Here is a 16,863-nt window from a genome sequence, read left to right as displayed (position 1 = left end):
TGTATTGAAGTGTTGTACTCCTTGCGTATTTGAAAACAGCTGGTTTCAGCTTGCCCTCTAAGAAAATACACGTCCATGGAAGATGCTATTTCTGTGTGCTGCTTCCCTCTACGGGTTGTAATGGGAACAGTTATGGCTGAACGGATCCAGCTTCCTGGGCTAACATCTTAGTGTAAGACTTCCACTGTGATTTGAATAAAGAGTTTTTAAGTGCTTTGTGAACAAAATGGGGATTTAGTGGTTACCCACAGTTGGCTGTAGTTTTCAAATGCTCTGATAGACATGCAAATGTTCCAGTCTTGCTTCCCAGTTCTAGCATCTCCAGAGTATCACTAGTATAGGAACATTATGTCATAGCAAAGGGTTTTTTTGTTTTGTTGTTGGGAGTGGCAGGAAGGCTCTTGCCTAATGTTGTCACTGCCCTGAAAAAATAAGATATTTGCATATTTTGAAAACATAAAAGGTGGGGTTTGGCATGCATAATCTGTTTCCCCCCTTCTGTGGGGTGGTGTGCTGGAGCTGCAGTTCTCCAGTGTATTGGTTGTTAAATGACCCACTTAAGAGAATGTGGTGGTTGTGCATGCAGGAAGTCTTCACCTGAAACTTGCTATAGGTGAAATCTCCAATGTGCAAGTGTTGGCAGATGGCTTCCGCTCCTAAGAGGAGCTGATGTGGACACTCTTCCTAGTATTGTATTGCAAAGAAAACAATGGCATTTCCATCTAACTGTTAGAGTATGATCTGGAGATTACTGGGGAGGATAGCTCTTACTCTGTAGAGAGAGAACTGCAAAGTCTTTGCCTCTGTCTCCTTTTATAGTTGATCTCTTGGCCTTTTTTACACCCTGACTCTGTTTCGTCCTTAATTTTTCATTAGATAGTAATATAGTTCTTTTTCTTTTATTTTTTTTCTTATAGGTACTGCATTTCTACTGTGATACCTGTTCTGTCCCCATATGTCGGGAATGTACCATGGGACGACATGTGGGTCACAGCTTTATCTACCTCCAAGATGCCCTACAGGATTCCAGGACTCTCACCATTCAGCTTCTGGCAGATGCTCAGCAAGGACGACAGGCTATTCAAGTAAGATGCTCCCAACTTGCATACTTTTTTTCCTCTCCTTCTTCCACCCACAGCTTGTCTGTTACAGGGCAAGGTGTCAAGGCAGAAAGCTCTCTGCTTCTGCTGTCAGTCTTCTCACTCCTTCTGTTCTCTCAGATCTCTGACAGAAGTGGCTGTGGAGCTGAAAATAAAGTGCTGTTATGAGTTTTGCATTCTTGCAGCATAATCCTGTCATGCAAATCACAATATGAAGCTCTGTACAAATGTGGCTGTGTAAAGCATTTTGAAGAAAGTTCTAATCTTGTATAGTAACACTAAGTATAGTTTTTGTTTTTAGGACTGGGACTTTTCAGCTGTCTTTCATGCCTGTACAGCATCTAACATGTTGACTACCTATGGCTCTGGTTACCTCTTCAGTGTTGCCACCAAGTATAAAATACTAATTGGCTGTTGGATTAGTGTGAAACTTCTAACCTGCCTGTGCAGAGGATCTGGAGCTACTCCTGTACAGATTACTCTGTGCACACACAGAGATACATACTGTAATTGCCTATTATTGCATTGTACCTTAGCTATGTTTTATAATGCAAAGGACTGGAAGGCAGTGCTTCAAACTACATAAGGACTTTACATAGGGAACTAACCTGCAGGGATATGCAGATAATTACTTTTGCTGAGTAATACCTCATAGTAACTATTATAATCTTAGCAGTAGTTTTACCTGTATAAAGATTGAGAAAGCTTAGTAGGAAGCTTTACTCCACGCTACTGTTTTCTAGTTTTGTTAGCCTCATGCTGTAGATTCAAGCTGGAAATTCTGAAACTCAGCACTTCAATGTGATTTAACTAAGAATTTTTTATTTTTTTAGTAAACATTGGTAGAATGCCATGGATAGGAAGTAAACTTGCTTTCTGCATTGGGTTTGCTTTCCTGATACATGCATGGTACAAATAATGCAAAACCCAAACCAAGTCTGTCGTCCACCCATCGCTGTTTATTTCTAGTATATGAGGAAGTAGCTTGTTCAGTAAACAGGGGCAGCTAACTTCTGTTCTTAAGTCTTTGTGCCTGTGGAATGAAATAAGTATTGTGGCAGTGTAGATAGTAAACTGTTGTTGATGTCTCCCTTTAGCTTGTGATGTTTAACTTGTTATGTCAGAAGAGCAAACACCAAATTTCTGAACCTGGATGGCTAATTTAAAACTCTGCTTAAAACAGAATCTTGCAAACCATAACTTCCTCTAATATTTGTTTTAAATGGATCATAAGGCTCTTCAGCAGCATCCATACTGAAGCATTTCATGTGTCCCCAAAATGAGCAAGAAGGAAGGGATTATACCTCACTGGTGTTCTGAATTTCTCCAGTTTGTCATAGACAAGGGCTTGTCTGTTAGTAATTAAATTACTGCCTTTGACCTCCAGGGCTCTTAAACATCTAATTGGTGTGGTTAAATCCTCTAAGAAGGGACTGTCTTTTGGAGCAGAAACTACTGGAATATCATTGAGTACCACTCTGCTACTATTGCATGAATGCTTTTGTGCCTGCCTGCTTCACACTAGGCTTACTTTATTCTTCCTCTTAAGTTTTCTTCTGGCTTTCATTTTAGAGGCTCTTGCCACTGGGGTGAGCTGCTTAATGTAAGACAGGTTTGAAGGAGGGTGGTACTGGTTATGCTTATGTAATTCAAACAAGCAGCTCAACTGAACTTAGTCTGTAGTTTTGCCCTGGTCTAGCTACAGCCCATCCAGGTTAAGAGGCTATCTTGGTGGTGTTAATAAAGCAGCTTGTGTGAAGATTATGAAAGATGAACCATGCTTAAGAACTAAGTTGTATTAGTTCAGTGAGATTTTTAATCTGGATCACTGTCTGGAAAAAGGGTGGTGAGTGAGCAGATTGGTGGTAATCTGTGTGTGCATGTGCAGGAATTAGGAAGACTGTACAGCTAGACAGCTCTACTAAGTAATAACAGCAACAATTAGAAGAGCGTGTGATGCAGTCAAAGGCAGAAGCGTCTGACTGAAAGGCTGATGCAGTGAGCCTGCTGCATAAGGAAGCTTTCCGAAAGCAAAGCTTCCCCTCTTCTTGGTCTGTGAAGCAATATATTTATCCTAGGGAGGTGACAGTATATCAGCATAAATTTTAAACAAGCTCTAACTAGCCTCTAAATTAAAAGGAATTGGCTTCAGTGCTTTTTCTTAAAGATGGGAAACGGTCAACGGAGAATTAATGCCAGCGCAAGCTGCAATATGAGGAACATGGAGTGCTGAGAGCATTGCGAGCATTATGGTGTAGTAACACTTCTTAGTGCGACTGATTCATACTGCTGCATTAGTAACTCTTTTTTTAATAGGCTCTGAAATAGCTGTCTTGACATGAGATGTTGAGGCTGGATGAGGAGGAGTAGTTGTGAATAAAGGGGAAAAGGTGCAGGACAGAGGAAGTCAAGCTGTGAGTAAACTGGCTGGGGAGAGTATCGGGTTAACTGAAGTTGAAGGTTTTTAGGAAGAACTGTTTATTTAAACTCTTCCTGTGGCTGTGGAAGAAAGAGTGTTTTTCAGACTCAAAAAAAAAAAAAAAGGGCAAGCTGTGAGCTGGGATACATCTCAGCCTCTTGGTCCACAGAAGCCTGATATAGCCTGTCACTCCTGAAAGTCCAAACCTCACTTTTCAAAGGAGTTGAAGAGAGAAGCTTGCTTTTTACATCAGGGAAGTTCTGCAGCAATGGAGCGCTTCCCCTGCTTCCCTCTCCTGTACTGATTCTGGCCTGAATCATGTGTTTCTAAGCCTGTTCCTAACACAGGAACTTGCACTTGTGTGGCTGGTTGGTGAGCTGATGTAGCTGAAAGGGTAACCTTTCTTTGGGATTACTTTTTGGCTGGGTCAGCCTCCTGGCTGGTTTATTGCAATGGTCCAAGGGCTGTTGATGGTTGCCAGGGAATGGAGCAGGAACACCCAGCTTTATGGGTTGTAGGACCTCTTATCTCAGTAGAAAGCTATCCTCCTTGCTGGAATACTTTCCTAGCCTTTTCAGAGGCTTGAATTGATTTGCAGGATGTGCAAGCCAAAGCCGACGACATTGGATTAATGGCATTGGGGCAAGCAGGGTTGCTGGCTTTCTATATGGGGAGCTTGCTCTGCTGCCTTGTTTTTACCCCATGAAAGTGCACACTTAGCTGTCTTCTTTCAGAATTTTTTCCAAGGACTGGGCCACAAACCGAACGTAAATCTCTTATGATGAAAGATAGATGGCTTCTTCAAAATGTCATGTCCTTAAAATACGTCTATACATGTGTAATTGTATATATATATATGTGTGTGTGTGCATGTAATCTAATGCACTTGTGTGAACAGTAAAGCATTGAGTGCTTGTTCCCATTTAGGGTCAATTTCCAGGTGAAAATGTTAAAATACAATTTAATCTGTTCATGTCAGTTGTCTTAAAAGTGGTTTTAGTGGAAAACATTCTTTCCTGGATGAGCCTATAGCCATTTTTGCTGGGATGCTTGAAAGTGCAGGCTTCCACACTTAATGCAGTGACATTGGTCATGCACAGAACATAGAGGGAGCTGCTCTCATCTTAACAGCATGAAAGGTTTAGGAGCTGGTGGTAAATAAAGTAGTTCAGCCATTAAGGCAGTGCCTCTTTTCTCACAAATACAGGGTATTCTAGGAAAGAGGGGTAGGGAGCTACTGCAAGAAACTTTTCCAGCCAGAGGTGGAAGCTGATTTATTGCTTTGAGCCTCTGCCCTTCAGTGAAAGCTTCCCTGTGGTTGTCATATGGGTTCCTGCTAAAGGGAGGTCAGTACTGGAGAAGGATGGCACAGCTGTGCTGCAAGGGATCGTTCTGGTGTTGTCACACTGAGTTTAGCTCAGGCACTCTTGTGCCTGGCTTTGAAGTCAGGCTTGCAGGTTTGAGAGTCCAAAACAAACCAAAATGGAGTCTGTGCCTTTCTGGACCCAGGATATGTATCAACAGAGCCTGAATTTCTTTGTACTTCTAGTTACTGTTTTGTGTTGTCTTTGAGTTCTGTAGCATAACATATGAGCAGCTGGTTATTGGCAAAGATGGATTTGACACTTACAGCTGTCCATACTATTGTTCTGCCTCAAACTGTAGGCAAAAAGTCTGTTCTTACAGTACAAGTCAAAGTGATTGTCAACTTTTGACAGGAGTCAACTTCTAGCCCTCCCCCTCATCAAAGCTTCTCTTTAAATTCTCTTTGTGTGAGATTTTTTCTTCAGGTGAGTTTAAGTGGTTTATGTGTTTGGCCTGAAGCCTTTAAATTGGTCCAGTTACTATGGAGTTCTATAGCTGCACCAATATTACTTCAAAGCCACTGTAAGCCTGTTAATCCTAGTATATTTACTGCAGCTATACTTTGTATATGATCTTGCAGTTAATTTTTAAGTATAAGAGCATTAGGAAGGTTATATCCAGTTCTTGGTGCTGGAGAAAGCTGGCTGTTATGGTCTGGTTGCTTTATCCTGCTCTGAAACAGTCATAAGTAATTTGAAAAGTTCTGGGAAACAAGCCTTTGTTACGTAAGGAGCTAAACCTAAACAAGTTAGGGATGGAGCACCTTCCATCTGGTGGAAGAGGCTTACTTGAGAGATATGGAAAGGTTTCCTTAAGCTTTTTGTATTTGCTGTGCTTCTAAAAGCTAGAGAGGGGTTTGTCAGAGAAATGCATCTCAAAGGTTTTTTCCTCTAATGAGGATTAAATTCCTCTTAAATTCCTTTAAGTGTAAACTCTCCATAGTGAGGTAGGCAAGTATGCTTTTACGGTTCTTTAGCTGTTACCTGTGGTCCATTCACCCCTGAAATACTGAAGGATTCATCTGAAGAAAACCAACTTCACTTTCAAGTTTGAATTTTCTCTCCAGACCACTTGCACCTTCATTAGAAAACTTGAGAGCAGCAAACTTGAGTATTGAAATTAATGCCTGAAAAATGATGCCACATTCCCCAATGTTTAGATGAATGGAATTAAGAATCTTAAAGACCTTTTTAACAAAGCTGGCATTGATGAGTTGCAGTACAGTTCCCATAAGCAGCCTTTACATATCTCATGGTATTGCCATAGTGGCATGTTGTTGCTGCAATTTGTTCAAATGGATAACTTGCTGAACTGAATTGGTGTAATCATGGTTTTAACACCTGGATTAACAGGCTCTGTTAAGGAGCTGTGTGCTGTGTGGACATAACTGGACATACTGATTTAATTTGGGTATTGGACTGTGGAATCCCTGCAGTGAGGGGGTCAGACCCTTCATGATAGCTCTGTAGTCTGTCAGAACACATGCTTTGTAATGTTTTTGTTTGTTTGTTTGTTTTTCTCTCCTGGAGTGTTATGTGCTCCCAGTTATAGTTTTTCATTTTAAAATGCAGCACTAGTGAAAACATGGAGTAGTGATATTTCTAGAACACCACATTTAAATATTCCAGTATTTAAGATTAAATTGTAAAAAGCTTTCTTAACTTGAAGCTCCAATTCCTAATGACCAATAGAAGATGGAAGATGTGAAAAATGGCTGAAACCTGCTGTTGTACAAAATGGCATATCCCAATTTGGGCTGTTCTGGAGTCAACCCAGATATCCATAAGTGCAGCCATGTTCTATGATACTGCTTAGCTGCTACTGGCTCTTGCAGATGGCTTCTTCATAATTTAGCGTTGTAGCACCAGTTCCCATGTCAGAGCCACCGGAGCAAGCTCATTACTAGTTTTTCTCCTAGGAGTGTTTGGTTTAGCATGTTGTATGTAGGCACTGAGTGCCAGTGACCCTTTACATACAGTTATGTTTAGGCAGAGCTAGGCCTAATAAGATGTAAAATACTGTATGAATTACAGGAATAGTCTCCTTGAGGTGTTAACAAAGGTGTTTGTATGAAATGTCCAGAGAATAAGAACTTAGACATGATAAAGCTGTGACATCTTACAGCAATCAAAAAGAATAAGGGATTTCCTTGTAAAGAAGGCTCCCTAAAGTTGTACTGAAAGCTCTTGGCTTTTGCTTCAGATAGGTAACTTGCCTACCGCTGTGCCCCCCAATCATACCACTGCCTGCTGCTGTGCCTTTGATGCTGGTCAACCTTCCTAGGCTCTTCTAGCCTGTTTTGGAAGAGTGCAGGATCATGTGAATTTTGCCAAAGCTTTACCAATATCCTGAACATCCTGCCTTAGATCAGTGAAGGATGCCAAAAATACTAAGCTATTCAGTCTCAAGCAAATAAAAATAAATAGAGATGATGGTAGGAGTTGTTGGTAGACAACCTCGTGTTATTAAGTGTAGTGACTTACCCTACCATAACTGGTTCCTATGGCTGAAAGATCACAATATCCACAGGGAATTAATACCTCTCCTGCTGTGGAGCTCCTGAAAGGTGGACTCTGATTTTAGTGAAGAACTGAGATTGCTTTTAGCTGTCTAATGCTCAGTGCTGTATAAAAAGCTCAAATAAGCAAATAAAGACCTTCCTGCTTTCACAGACATGCTTACTAAAACTGGAATATTAGTGGATAGCTTGGTTCCCTTCACTTCTACCTATTTCTCTTTGCAAGAGGAAGAAAGTGTTTTGCTGTAGTTAACAAGAATCCAGGTCTGTACTGGAAGAAATACATACCTTTTCCCTGCAGTACTTTCTGTATTTGAATGGCAAAGCAGAGATGATAGAGGTGCAGTATTCCTACATGTGGACTCTTCCAGCTAGGACTGAGACTTCCTGGCTTTTATGAAGCCTTAATCTGTGGCCAACTGTGACTTCGTGTCTGCTTTGCTAATTAATGAGGTTTTTCACTTTCTGTCAACTTGAAGCATTGAGTCAAATTTGCATGGCAGAAGCTTTGTGTGAAGGCATGTCAGGTCTGCCTCCAGTGGGATGTGGGATATTTAGGCTGTCCATGAGTTTGAAGACATTCCCTGTTAAAAATATAGTGACCTGTGAGTTGCACAAAGGAGGAACAGCTAAAAGGCATGCTCCTTTTACTTAGCCCTGTGCTGCAGAGGGGCTCTCAAGTAGCACTCCTATTTTCCTCTGCCAGTTTGCAAGAGAATTCTTTGGATTTAAGATCAGAAACTTTGCCTTGTCTATTTTTCTCAGGGTTGTCCTTGCATTGTCTCCAGATAGTCTTCCTTTTCCTTTTAGTTCTTTATTCCTACATGACCTGGAAAAATACATTTAACTGAAATTAGTTTAAAATAACTACCTGGAATGAAAATTTCCAAGTAACAGGGCACTTCGGGGTTTTAGTGTTCTCACTGTTGGCATAATCTAGATGCTGTTGAACTTGTCGGGTCAGACTTTGAAAATACCATGAAAGACAACAAAAATCCCATCTCACTTTCTAAATGAAGCTGGACCACATTGAGTAGCTCATAGATTGTATCAAAGCTGATGCAACATACTCATACACAGAATTAAACTGAGGGTGTTTTACAGCCTTTAAATTACTTTTGCTAACTTTACCAAGCCTGTGTTTCTAAAGATCGGAGGTGCTTTCTGCAAGAGCATTCTCTGGTCTGCCTAGTCTGAAACAGCTGGTGTTGTGGCTACTTGTATGAGCGTGAGGGAAAGGTAGTATAAAGTCTATCTAAAATGCTGTCTTTAATACCCAAGCTTATTTCCATGGCTTTTTCTGTAATGTTTTGTGAGACTGGAAACAGTTTGGAAAGGATTTTTGCAAGGAAACAATTTTTCATATGAGGGGAGAAATGAGACTTGTTCCTTCCAGACGCATTCTGTGTATTTGCAAAATAGTACTACGGAATGTTTTTCAAATACTAACATTACTGAGCTATATTGGAAGGAATTTTGTCTCTGTCCAAGGTGTGTGTCCTGGGTTCAGCAGTCATTTTTCTCCTTCTTAGTAGCTGGTGCAGTGCTGTGGTTTTTACTTTCAGCCTGGGAACAGCACTGATAACACCGATGTTTTTAGTTGCTGCTCAGTAATGTTTACTGTGACCAAGGACTTTGAGTCTCATGCTCTGCCAGGGAGGAGGGGAAGCAGGGAGGAAGGAGGGACAGGACACCTGACCCAAACTGACCAAAGAGGTATTCCATACCACAGCACGTCATGCCCAGTATATAAACTGGGGGCAGTTACCCAGAAGGGTTAGATCACTGCTTGGTCAGGCTGGGTATCAGTCAGTGGGTTGTGAGCAGTTGTATTCTCTTCTGTTGTTCTTTCCCTTATCATTATTGTTATTGGTGGTAGCAGCAGGGATTTGTGTTATGTGGAGTTACATTCTTTCAATTCTCTTCCCCATCCTTCTGGGGGGGGAGGGGGAGAGAGGAAGCGGGGGGGGGGGGGGGGGAGTGAGCTAATGGCTGCATGGTTCTGAGTTGCCAGCTGTGCTTAAACAAGGCAGTGTGAAAAACTGAGTGCTGTTTAATGATAACCATCTAATTGTTGGGTTTTTTCTTTTGAAATTATTCACTTCACATTCTTCTAGGGGTATTTCTGTGCAGCTCAGATGCATGGCAAGCAGTCACTTTTCTACAGTGTCATTTCTTAGTAGAAGCAGAACCATCACACAGCAATGGTCTGAATCATTTTGAGGGACAAAACAAACTGGGTTCTCTGTGTGGGAAAATAGGAGTATAAATTTCTGTATAAGTCTCCAGTTTGAGTTCATACTTAGCTGCTTGCTGGAATTGCACAGGGAGTTAAGTCCTGGGGTGTTGGTGCATGGTACAATGAAGGTGTAAATTCCATGTGATAGAATCATAGAATAGTTAGGGTTGGAAAGGACCCTAAGATCATCAAATTCCAGCCCCCCTGCCATGGGCAGGGACACCTCACACTAAACTGTGTCACCCAAGGCTCTGTCCAACCTGGACTTGAACACTGCCAGGGATGGAGTGTTCACAACTTCCTTGGGCAACCCATTCCAGTGCCTCACCACCCTCACAGTAAATAATTTCCTCCGTATATTCAATCTAAACTTCCCCTGTTTAAGTTTTAACCCATTACCCCTTGTCCTATCACTACAGTCCCTAATGAAGAGTCCATCCCCAGCATCCCTTATAGGCCCCCTTCAGATACTGGAAGGCTGCTATGAGGTCTCCACGCAGCCTTCTCTTCTCCAGGCTGAACAGCCCCAACTTTCTCAGCCTGCCTTCATACGACTGTATGTATAGCTGTATTAATTGTTTGTTTTCAACCTCTGATGTATGAAATAGGTAAAGGCATGGTAAAAAAACAAGAGTTGCCACTTCGTGCCTTCACCTGAAGGACAGTGAAATGTAAACAGCAGTTTCTCTTCTGATGCATTTCTAATTGGTTTCTTGAGCCCTAACTGTCTCTTCTTTTTTTATTTTTTTTCTTTTCCCCTCCCAGCTGAGTATTGAACAGGCCCAGGCTGTGGCAGAGCAGGTTGAGATGAAAGCGAAGGTGGTACAGTCTGAAGTCAAAGTAGTGACTACTAGACATAAGAAGGCCTTGGAAGAGCGAGAGTGTGAACTGCTCTGGAAGGTAGGCACCTTACATTTGTTATGTGAACTGCTGACATGTACCTTCTCAAACCTGAAAGCATGTTTTTTAACTAGTGCATGGCTAGATTCCTCCAAAAGAACAGTGAATTGGAACACTGTGGTTTACTCTGAGCTCAGTTTGCTATAGGTAGGATGCTGGATTCTGGCCCTGATTGGTTTTGTGCTGTAGACATTTCTAATCTGAGAAACTGGCTGTGTAAGGACTGCTGTATACTCAGTCCCACAAGCAGGGTTGGCACTCCCTCTGCCTCATATCTTGGTACTGACCCGAGAGAGAAGACATCACCTTTAAACACATTCTTTAAAAAGTGTCTTTAAAACCTCTTTAATACGTTGCTGTAGAACTAGTATATGGGTTTTCTTACATGATCCACTTCTCATAAACAGAGGAAAGGAGTAAAGCTCTACATGCTGAGTCCTTTTTAGAAAGACTGATAGAAATTCTTCAAGACTTCCATTGTTCCCATACCTAAAAAACTATTCTCAAAGCAGTGTCGTTCTCCAGCCAGGAGTGCTTTGTTGTAGGTGCCAGTGGCAAGGTAAAAACGACTTTTTATAGTTACTGTACTTCTAATGCTGCTTTTTCTGAGGCACTTAGATTGAGGGACATGAGTTCACTTTCCACTGTTAGCCTTCCCCAAGAAACTTGGCAGCCATCTCTTGAGGTATTCCTAGTAAAAAAGAAGAGCTGCCCCTGTGCAATTTGTATCTTGAGAGGCTGCATAAATCCACTTTAGTGGAATGTCTGCACTGAGAGCAAGCTCTCTTCAGTTTATATAAAACATTAAGAAGGAAACTTAGTTGTGGCGATAAATCATTTTAGCAAAAACAGATGAGTATATTAAGCCTTCATGTGAAGCATGTTAGTGAATAATTTTGGGTACCAAAGATGAGGCCAGATTAAGTTGTGATTTAAGATTAAGTAATCTCTTTTGGAAATGTGTTGGAGGAAGCATTTGACTTCCTTTTTATTTTGCATTCTGATGCATGCCTCAACTCTTAAGTGAAATAGCATGTTTGTACATCTTTTATCTAGTCAGTGTATAACCAAGCAGTCATCAGACAGTGAGCTGTCTGTTGTTAAGACACGTCTGGCATTGTTCTGCAGCCAAGCAGGTGTTCAGACATAAGGAAAAGTATTTTTGTAACAGTAAAGCAATTTCATATTTGGTTAGTTTTACACAGTAGGTGTCTTTGCCAGATGGTCTAAACTGGTTTTTCACAAGTAAAGATATACAGAGGCCTATGTAAAATAGTTATAAGCAAACCATTTTCGGTTCAGCTTCAGACCCCCAAGTGGGGACTGGCAGTGGCTTTCTGTCATTTGAAATGACATTATAAAATGTCCTGTTATAAAGCACTAGCTCAGCATAACTGTCACAATTTGCAGTAGAATATTAAACTGATCGGACCCCACAAATCCCTGGAGATACATCTAGTATTGTCCAGTCACATGAACACGGTCCTGACAGGTAAGGGAATGGCAAGAGCCCCTGTGCATTAGCTGATGCTGACTCCTATCTTTAGCTTTATGTGATAGCAGCCTACCTTCTGAAATTTGCCTCAGTTCTGGTTAGAGAATTCTCAGCCTCTGCTCTTCCTTAGGAGCCTGCCTGTCCTCCCTGGAGTCTAAGTAAGATGTACCTTTGGATGATCTGTCAAGTACCTTGCAATTAGAATAGCATCTGGGGAAGCAAAACACTGTTAGTAAGCAGGTGACTTCCTTTCAAATGGCACGCCAGCAGATCTGCAGAGTAAGAATGCGTGATGTGGGATGGAGGTTGGGAGAGATTAATCCTGAATTTGGATAAGTAATACCTTTCCCTTATTTCTGCTTGTCTGCAGCGTGGCTTTTAGAGGCCTATCCTGCAGTTGTGCGTCACGACACTGAAGCAACTGCGCAACCAGTTTTTATGTAGAAGGGTGACATTATGGAAAGTTTGCATTATGGGTTGTCTTTCCTGGTGTAAATGTGCTTTTCTTCTCCCTCCTTGTCCCCTGTAAGGTGGAAAAGATTCGTCAAGTCAAGGCTAAGTCACTCTACTTGCAAGTTGAGAAGTTACGTCAGAACCTAAATAAGTTGGACAACACCATTAGTGCTGTTCAGCAGGTCCTGGAGGAAGGCCGTACCATGGATATTCTCCTGGCTCGGGACCGCATGCTGGCTCAGGTACAGGAACTGAAGAATGTGAGAGGCCTTCTCCCGCCACAGGAAGATGACAGGATCATGTTCACTCCCCCTGACCAGGCATTGTATATGGCCATTAAATCAATGGGATTTGTCAGCAGCGGGGCTTTTGCTCCTCTGACCAAAGCCACTGGGGAAGGCCTCAAGCGTGCACTGCAGGGCAAAGTGGCCTCTTTCACAGTGATAGGCTACGACCACGATGGTGAGCCTCGCCTCTCAGGAGGTGACATGATCTCTGTGGTGGTGATGGGCCCAGATGGAAACCTCTTTGGGGCAGATGTCAGTGACCAGCAGAATGGAACCTACTTGGTCAGCTACCGTCCACAGCTGGAGGGGGAGCACCTGGTGTCTGTGATGATGTGCAACCAACACATTGAGAGCAGCCCTTTCAAAGTAGTGGTGAAATCTGGGCGCAGCTACATTGGCATCGGACTGCCGGGGCTCTCCTTTGGCAGCGAGGGAGACAGTGATGGCAAGCTCTGCCGCCCCTGGGGGGTTAGCGTAGACAAAGAAGGCTACATCATTGTTGCCGACCGCAGTAATAACCGTGTCCAAGTATTCAAACCATGTGGGACCTTCCACCACAAGTTTGGCACACTGGGCTCCCGGCCAGGCCAGTTCGATCGCCCTGCCGGTGTGGCCTGCGACATCTCGCGTCGCATCATTGTAGCTGACAAGGACAATCATCGCATCCAGATCTTCACGTTCGAGGGGCAGTTCATTCTGAAGTTTGGGGAAAAAGGAACAAAGAATGGGCAATTCAATTACCCATGGGATGTGGCTGTCAACACAGAGGGCAAGATCCTTGTTTCTGATACAAGGAACCATCGTGTTCAGCTGTTCGGGCCAGATGGTGTGTTTCTGAACAAGTATGGCTTTGAAGGGGCACTCTGGAAGCACTTTGATTCCCCCAGAGGTGTGACTTTCAATCACGAGGGCCACTTGGTAGTGACGGACTTCAACAACCATCGCCTTCTGGTCATCCATCCAGATTGCCAGTCAGCACGCTTCCTGGGCTCGGAGGGCACTGGGAATGGCCAGTTTCTGCGCCCACAGGGAGTGGCAGTGGATCAAGAGGGGCGCATCATCGTGGCTGACTCCAGGAACCACCGGGTGCAGATATTTGAGTCAAATGGCAGCTTTTTATGCAAGTTTGGTACTCAGGGAAGTGGCTTTGGTCAGATGGACCGTCCTTCAGGTATAGCTGTCACCCCTGATGGCATGATTGTTGTGGTCGATTTTGGAAACAATCGAATTCTCATCTTCTAATCGGTGTTTGAATTAGGAAGAAACTGTCTCAGGGATATTCTTCTAAGAGAAAATGAAAAGAAATACAACATTAATTCAAACCTACCTCATCTTTAATTTTTTTTACAGATGAATGTACTTACCTTTTGTGCAGGGAGTGAGTCTGTAAAGTTTAAATTCTATCTACCTCATTGTCCTCCCTTCCCTCCCTGGTTTCTTGCCCTTGTCCCCATCCCCACACACTCACAGTTCAGAACATTTTACCTCTTTTTTTCAACCCCCAATGGGGTTTCATGCACAAACAAGTGTTGCTGTGCACATTAGGTGGTTTGTGTGGTGAGTTCTGTAAACGAAGCCAAAAAAGGCTCTATGTAACTTTTTTAATGGAGAAAATGGTAGTAGGTGTTTGTGGAGAATTTGTGTTCTTGACCATATTGCAGTTCTTTGGGGGGGGATTTGGGAGGGGGGACTTTTGTTTTGTTTGATTGCTGCTGCAGCAGAGAACTTCATCCTGTTCTCCTTTTTATACCTCAGTGTGGTTGATTTATCAGTGAGCACAGCATCTTGCTCCCAGATGACTTGGAACATTTTGTGACAGTGAGTGGGATTCACTCACTGGGAAGAGCAAGTTTGTGTTATTACTGGTTTTTGGCGTTTGTGTATTTTTTTTCTGAAACACAGTAATCTGACAGCACAAATTGAAGCTGATGAAAATGCACAAGAATTCCTTAAGTTTAAAACCAGATTATTCATTTTAATGGTTTGGTGCGGTTGTTGTGAAGTTTAGGAGAAAAGCAAGGCTTCCTTTAATGCACCCCATCTTTTTTTTTTTTTTTTTACCCTTTTTACCTGAAAGCTTAAGCGAGTTTAAAAGTTACTGTTTATTTTATCATTGCACCTAATCTGGGTAGCAGAAGAGGATGCAAGGAGCATTGAAGCAGGGAAAATCAAACCATTTTGATTTAATTTCTTGTTAAATGACTAGCTTTATTTTTTTTTTTTTTACCCCTCCCTATAGAAAGACTTTAAGAGAATAATGTTTGAATTTGCTAGAACAGAAGTGGTACCTTTTTCCAAAAGTAAGAAATAAGCGTAGCTTTGGAGATTCAGGGTGTGTTTTGGAGAAGTCAGCAAGTTTTTTGTGTGTGTTTAAAGAGAATTGCAGTAACTGTCAGTGACAAAAGTATATATGTATATATGTGTTTTTTTTTTTGTCTGGCTTCCCCAAAGAGCTGGACTGAAAAATTCAGGAAGGTATGCTGTAGTTTTTAGGGTCAGGTGGGGTTGTAGCTCCATGTAACTCTTGCTACAGATCCTAGTGAAAAGTTACCAGTACCAGCATAAGGCAAACTGCATCAGGATGAAACCTCACTGGTTTTTTTTTCCAGGGCAGTACCAAAGAATTGTGTGCAAAATAAACATATATGATCCTTTAAAGCTTGGAGGCAGGGGGAAGTTGGCCTTTTCAGGGATATAAGAATAGCTTTTTGGAGAAGCAGAAACATCTGGGGAGAATAGAGATCTCTCTAGCAAAATGTGACTTTCTGAGTCCCTGGAAGTATTTTTGTCTGTTCTTCAACGTCTCACTTTCCAGTTTAGCTGTTGCTTCATGCTCTGCATAAGGCCTTTGCTGTCAATCAGCAATGGTTAAAGTAGGGAACAGAAGGCTTTTCTATCTCTCTGCAGTGGAAAAATTCATGTTTCAGTACTCTTAAGCTTGGAAATGCCATGGGATTTACCTTACTGCTTGCAAGAGATCATCTCCAAAATGTCAATGTAGTTGTTACCAAAAAGTTCAAAGAGCCTTAACCATCCTTCAAGAAAAGGGTTCATCTCTGCCAGCCACCATGCACAAAAGTGACCTGAGATTGAATGGCTCTTTACAAGTTTGTGAGAAATCACAAGGTGCACTTTCCTTCTTGCTGCTTTTCCCCTCCGAGGAGTGTTGACTTTCTAGCCTTTGTAGAAATCCCCATCATGTGTGCAGACAGATGGCTGCCACTGTAGAGGAGGCTTAAACTAAAGGACCCGAAAGAAATGGACAGGTTCATGAGATGGCATAACCTCTTTTGAAAGAAGGGTGAGGAAAGAACACCTAACTTCAATGAGATAAAGTAACTGTGCTTTCAGCCAGAGCCTCAAGGAAGCAAGCTCTTCAAAGTAGTGTTTCAGTTAGGCTTAATCTTAGGACAGAATAGTTTAAAAATAGTCTTTAAAGGATAATCTTTATACAGATGTCTGTCATTAAATTGCTGTGGCCACTCCAAAATATGGGTATGCGAGAAAACTAGTTTACCTTTAACTTTGTCAACTTCTGCTTGTATGCATGCCTCACTTCTTGGGAATGGCCCACAGTTGTGACAGATACCCATGCTTGTCTTGTATTATTGAGTCCAAGAATGATACTCAGCTTGGGCTGTAAAAACCTAATAGCCCGAAAGATCTAAATACCAAAGAAAACTGGTTTAAAAAGCTTTAACGTTTAGTTTGGAGTGTCCTCGCATTTATCCTATCATGTCTTAATAGAAATGCCAGATGTTTTGATACCTTTGCCAGTGTGGCTGACGGTGTTAAAGCGCACTAGAAATGTTCTTGTGCTTTAATGCTTGTTGGGTTCCCCCTTCTCTGGGGCCAGAAGGGAGGTGTTTTCCAGGCACTAAAGAAGTTAAGTATGCATTCAGGATTATGTTGAACTGCAGAAACTTTCTTGCCCCTCTGCAGGCTGCACCGCATAGGTGGTGACAGACACTGAAGTTGCCCTTTGCTATTTTGTATAGAGCCATTGCACAAACCCCCAGTCCAGCTCTGTCAGGAAGCAGAATGACGAACTTTAAGTTGCTGTCTATTTAATCCAGTGTGATTTGCT

At 42.2% G+C, this 16,863-nt stretch overlaps 1 protein-coding gene across 1 annotated transcript in view; it reads left to right on the top strand.

Annotated features, from left to right (window-relative positions):
• TRIM71 (tripartite motif containing 71) overlaps window positions 1-15,174 on the top strand; it is a 53,868-nt gene extending 38,694 nt beyond the window's left edge. The window contains exons 2-4 of the mRNA XM_061355702.1: window positions 918-1,085; window positions 10,407-10,541; window positions 12,567-15,174. Of these exons, the coding sequence (XP_061211686.1) occupies window positions 918-1,085; window positions 10,407-10,541; window positions 12,567-14,018 (1,755 nt within the window). The 3' untranslated portion in view covers window positions 14,019-15,174. The remainder of the gene's footprint in view (window positions 1-917; window positions 1,086-10,406; window positions 10,542-12,566) is intronic.
• Window positions 15,175-16,863: the final 1,689 nt, after the last annotated feature.

This window comes from Neopsephotus bourkii, unplaced genomic scaffold (assembly GCF_033783945.1).
Source record: "Neopsephotus bourkii isolate Nb327-2 ecotype Australia unplaced genomic scaffold, CSIRO-AGI_Nbou_v1 NB_832, whole genome shotgun sequence".
Classification (NCBI taxonomy): Eukaryota; Metazoa; Chordata; class Aves; order Psittaciformes; family Psittacidae; genus Neopsephotus; species Neopsephotus bourkii.
This window is presented reverse-complemented; position numbering and strand designations above follow the sequence as displayed.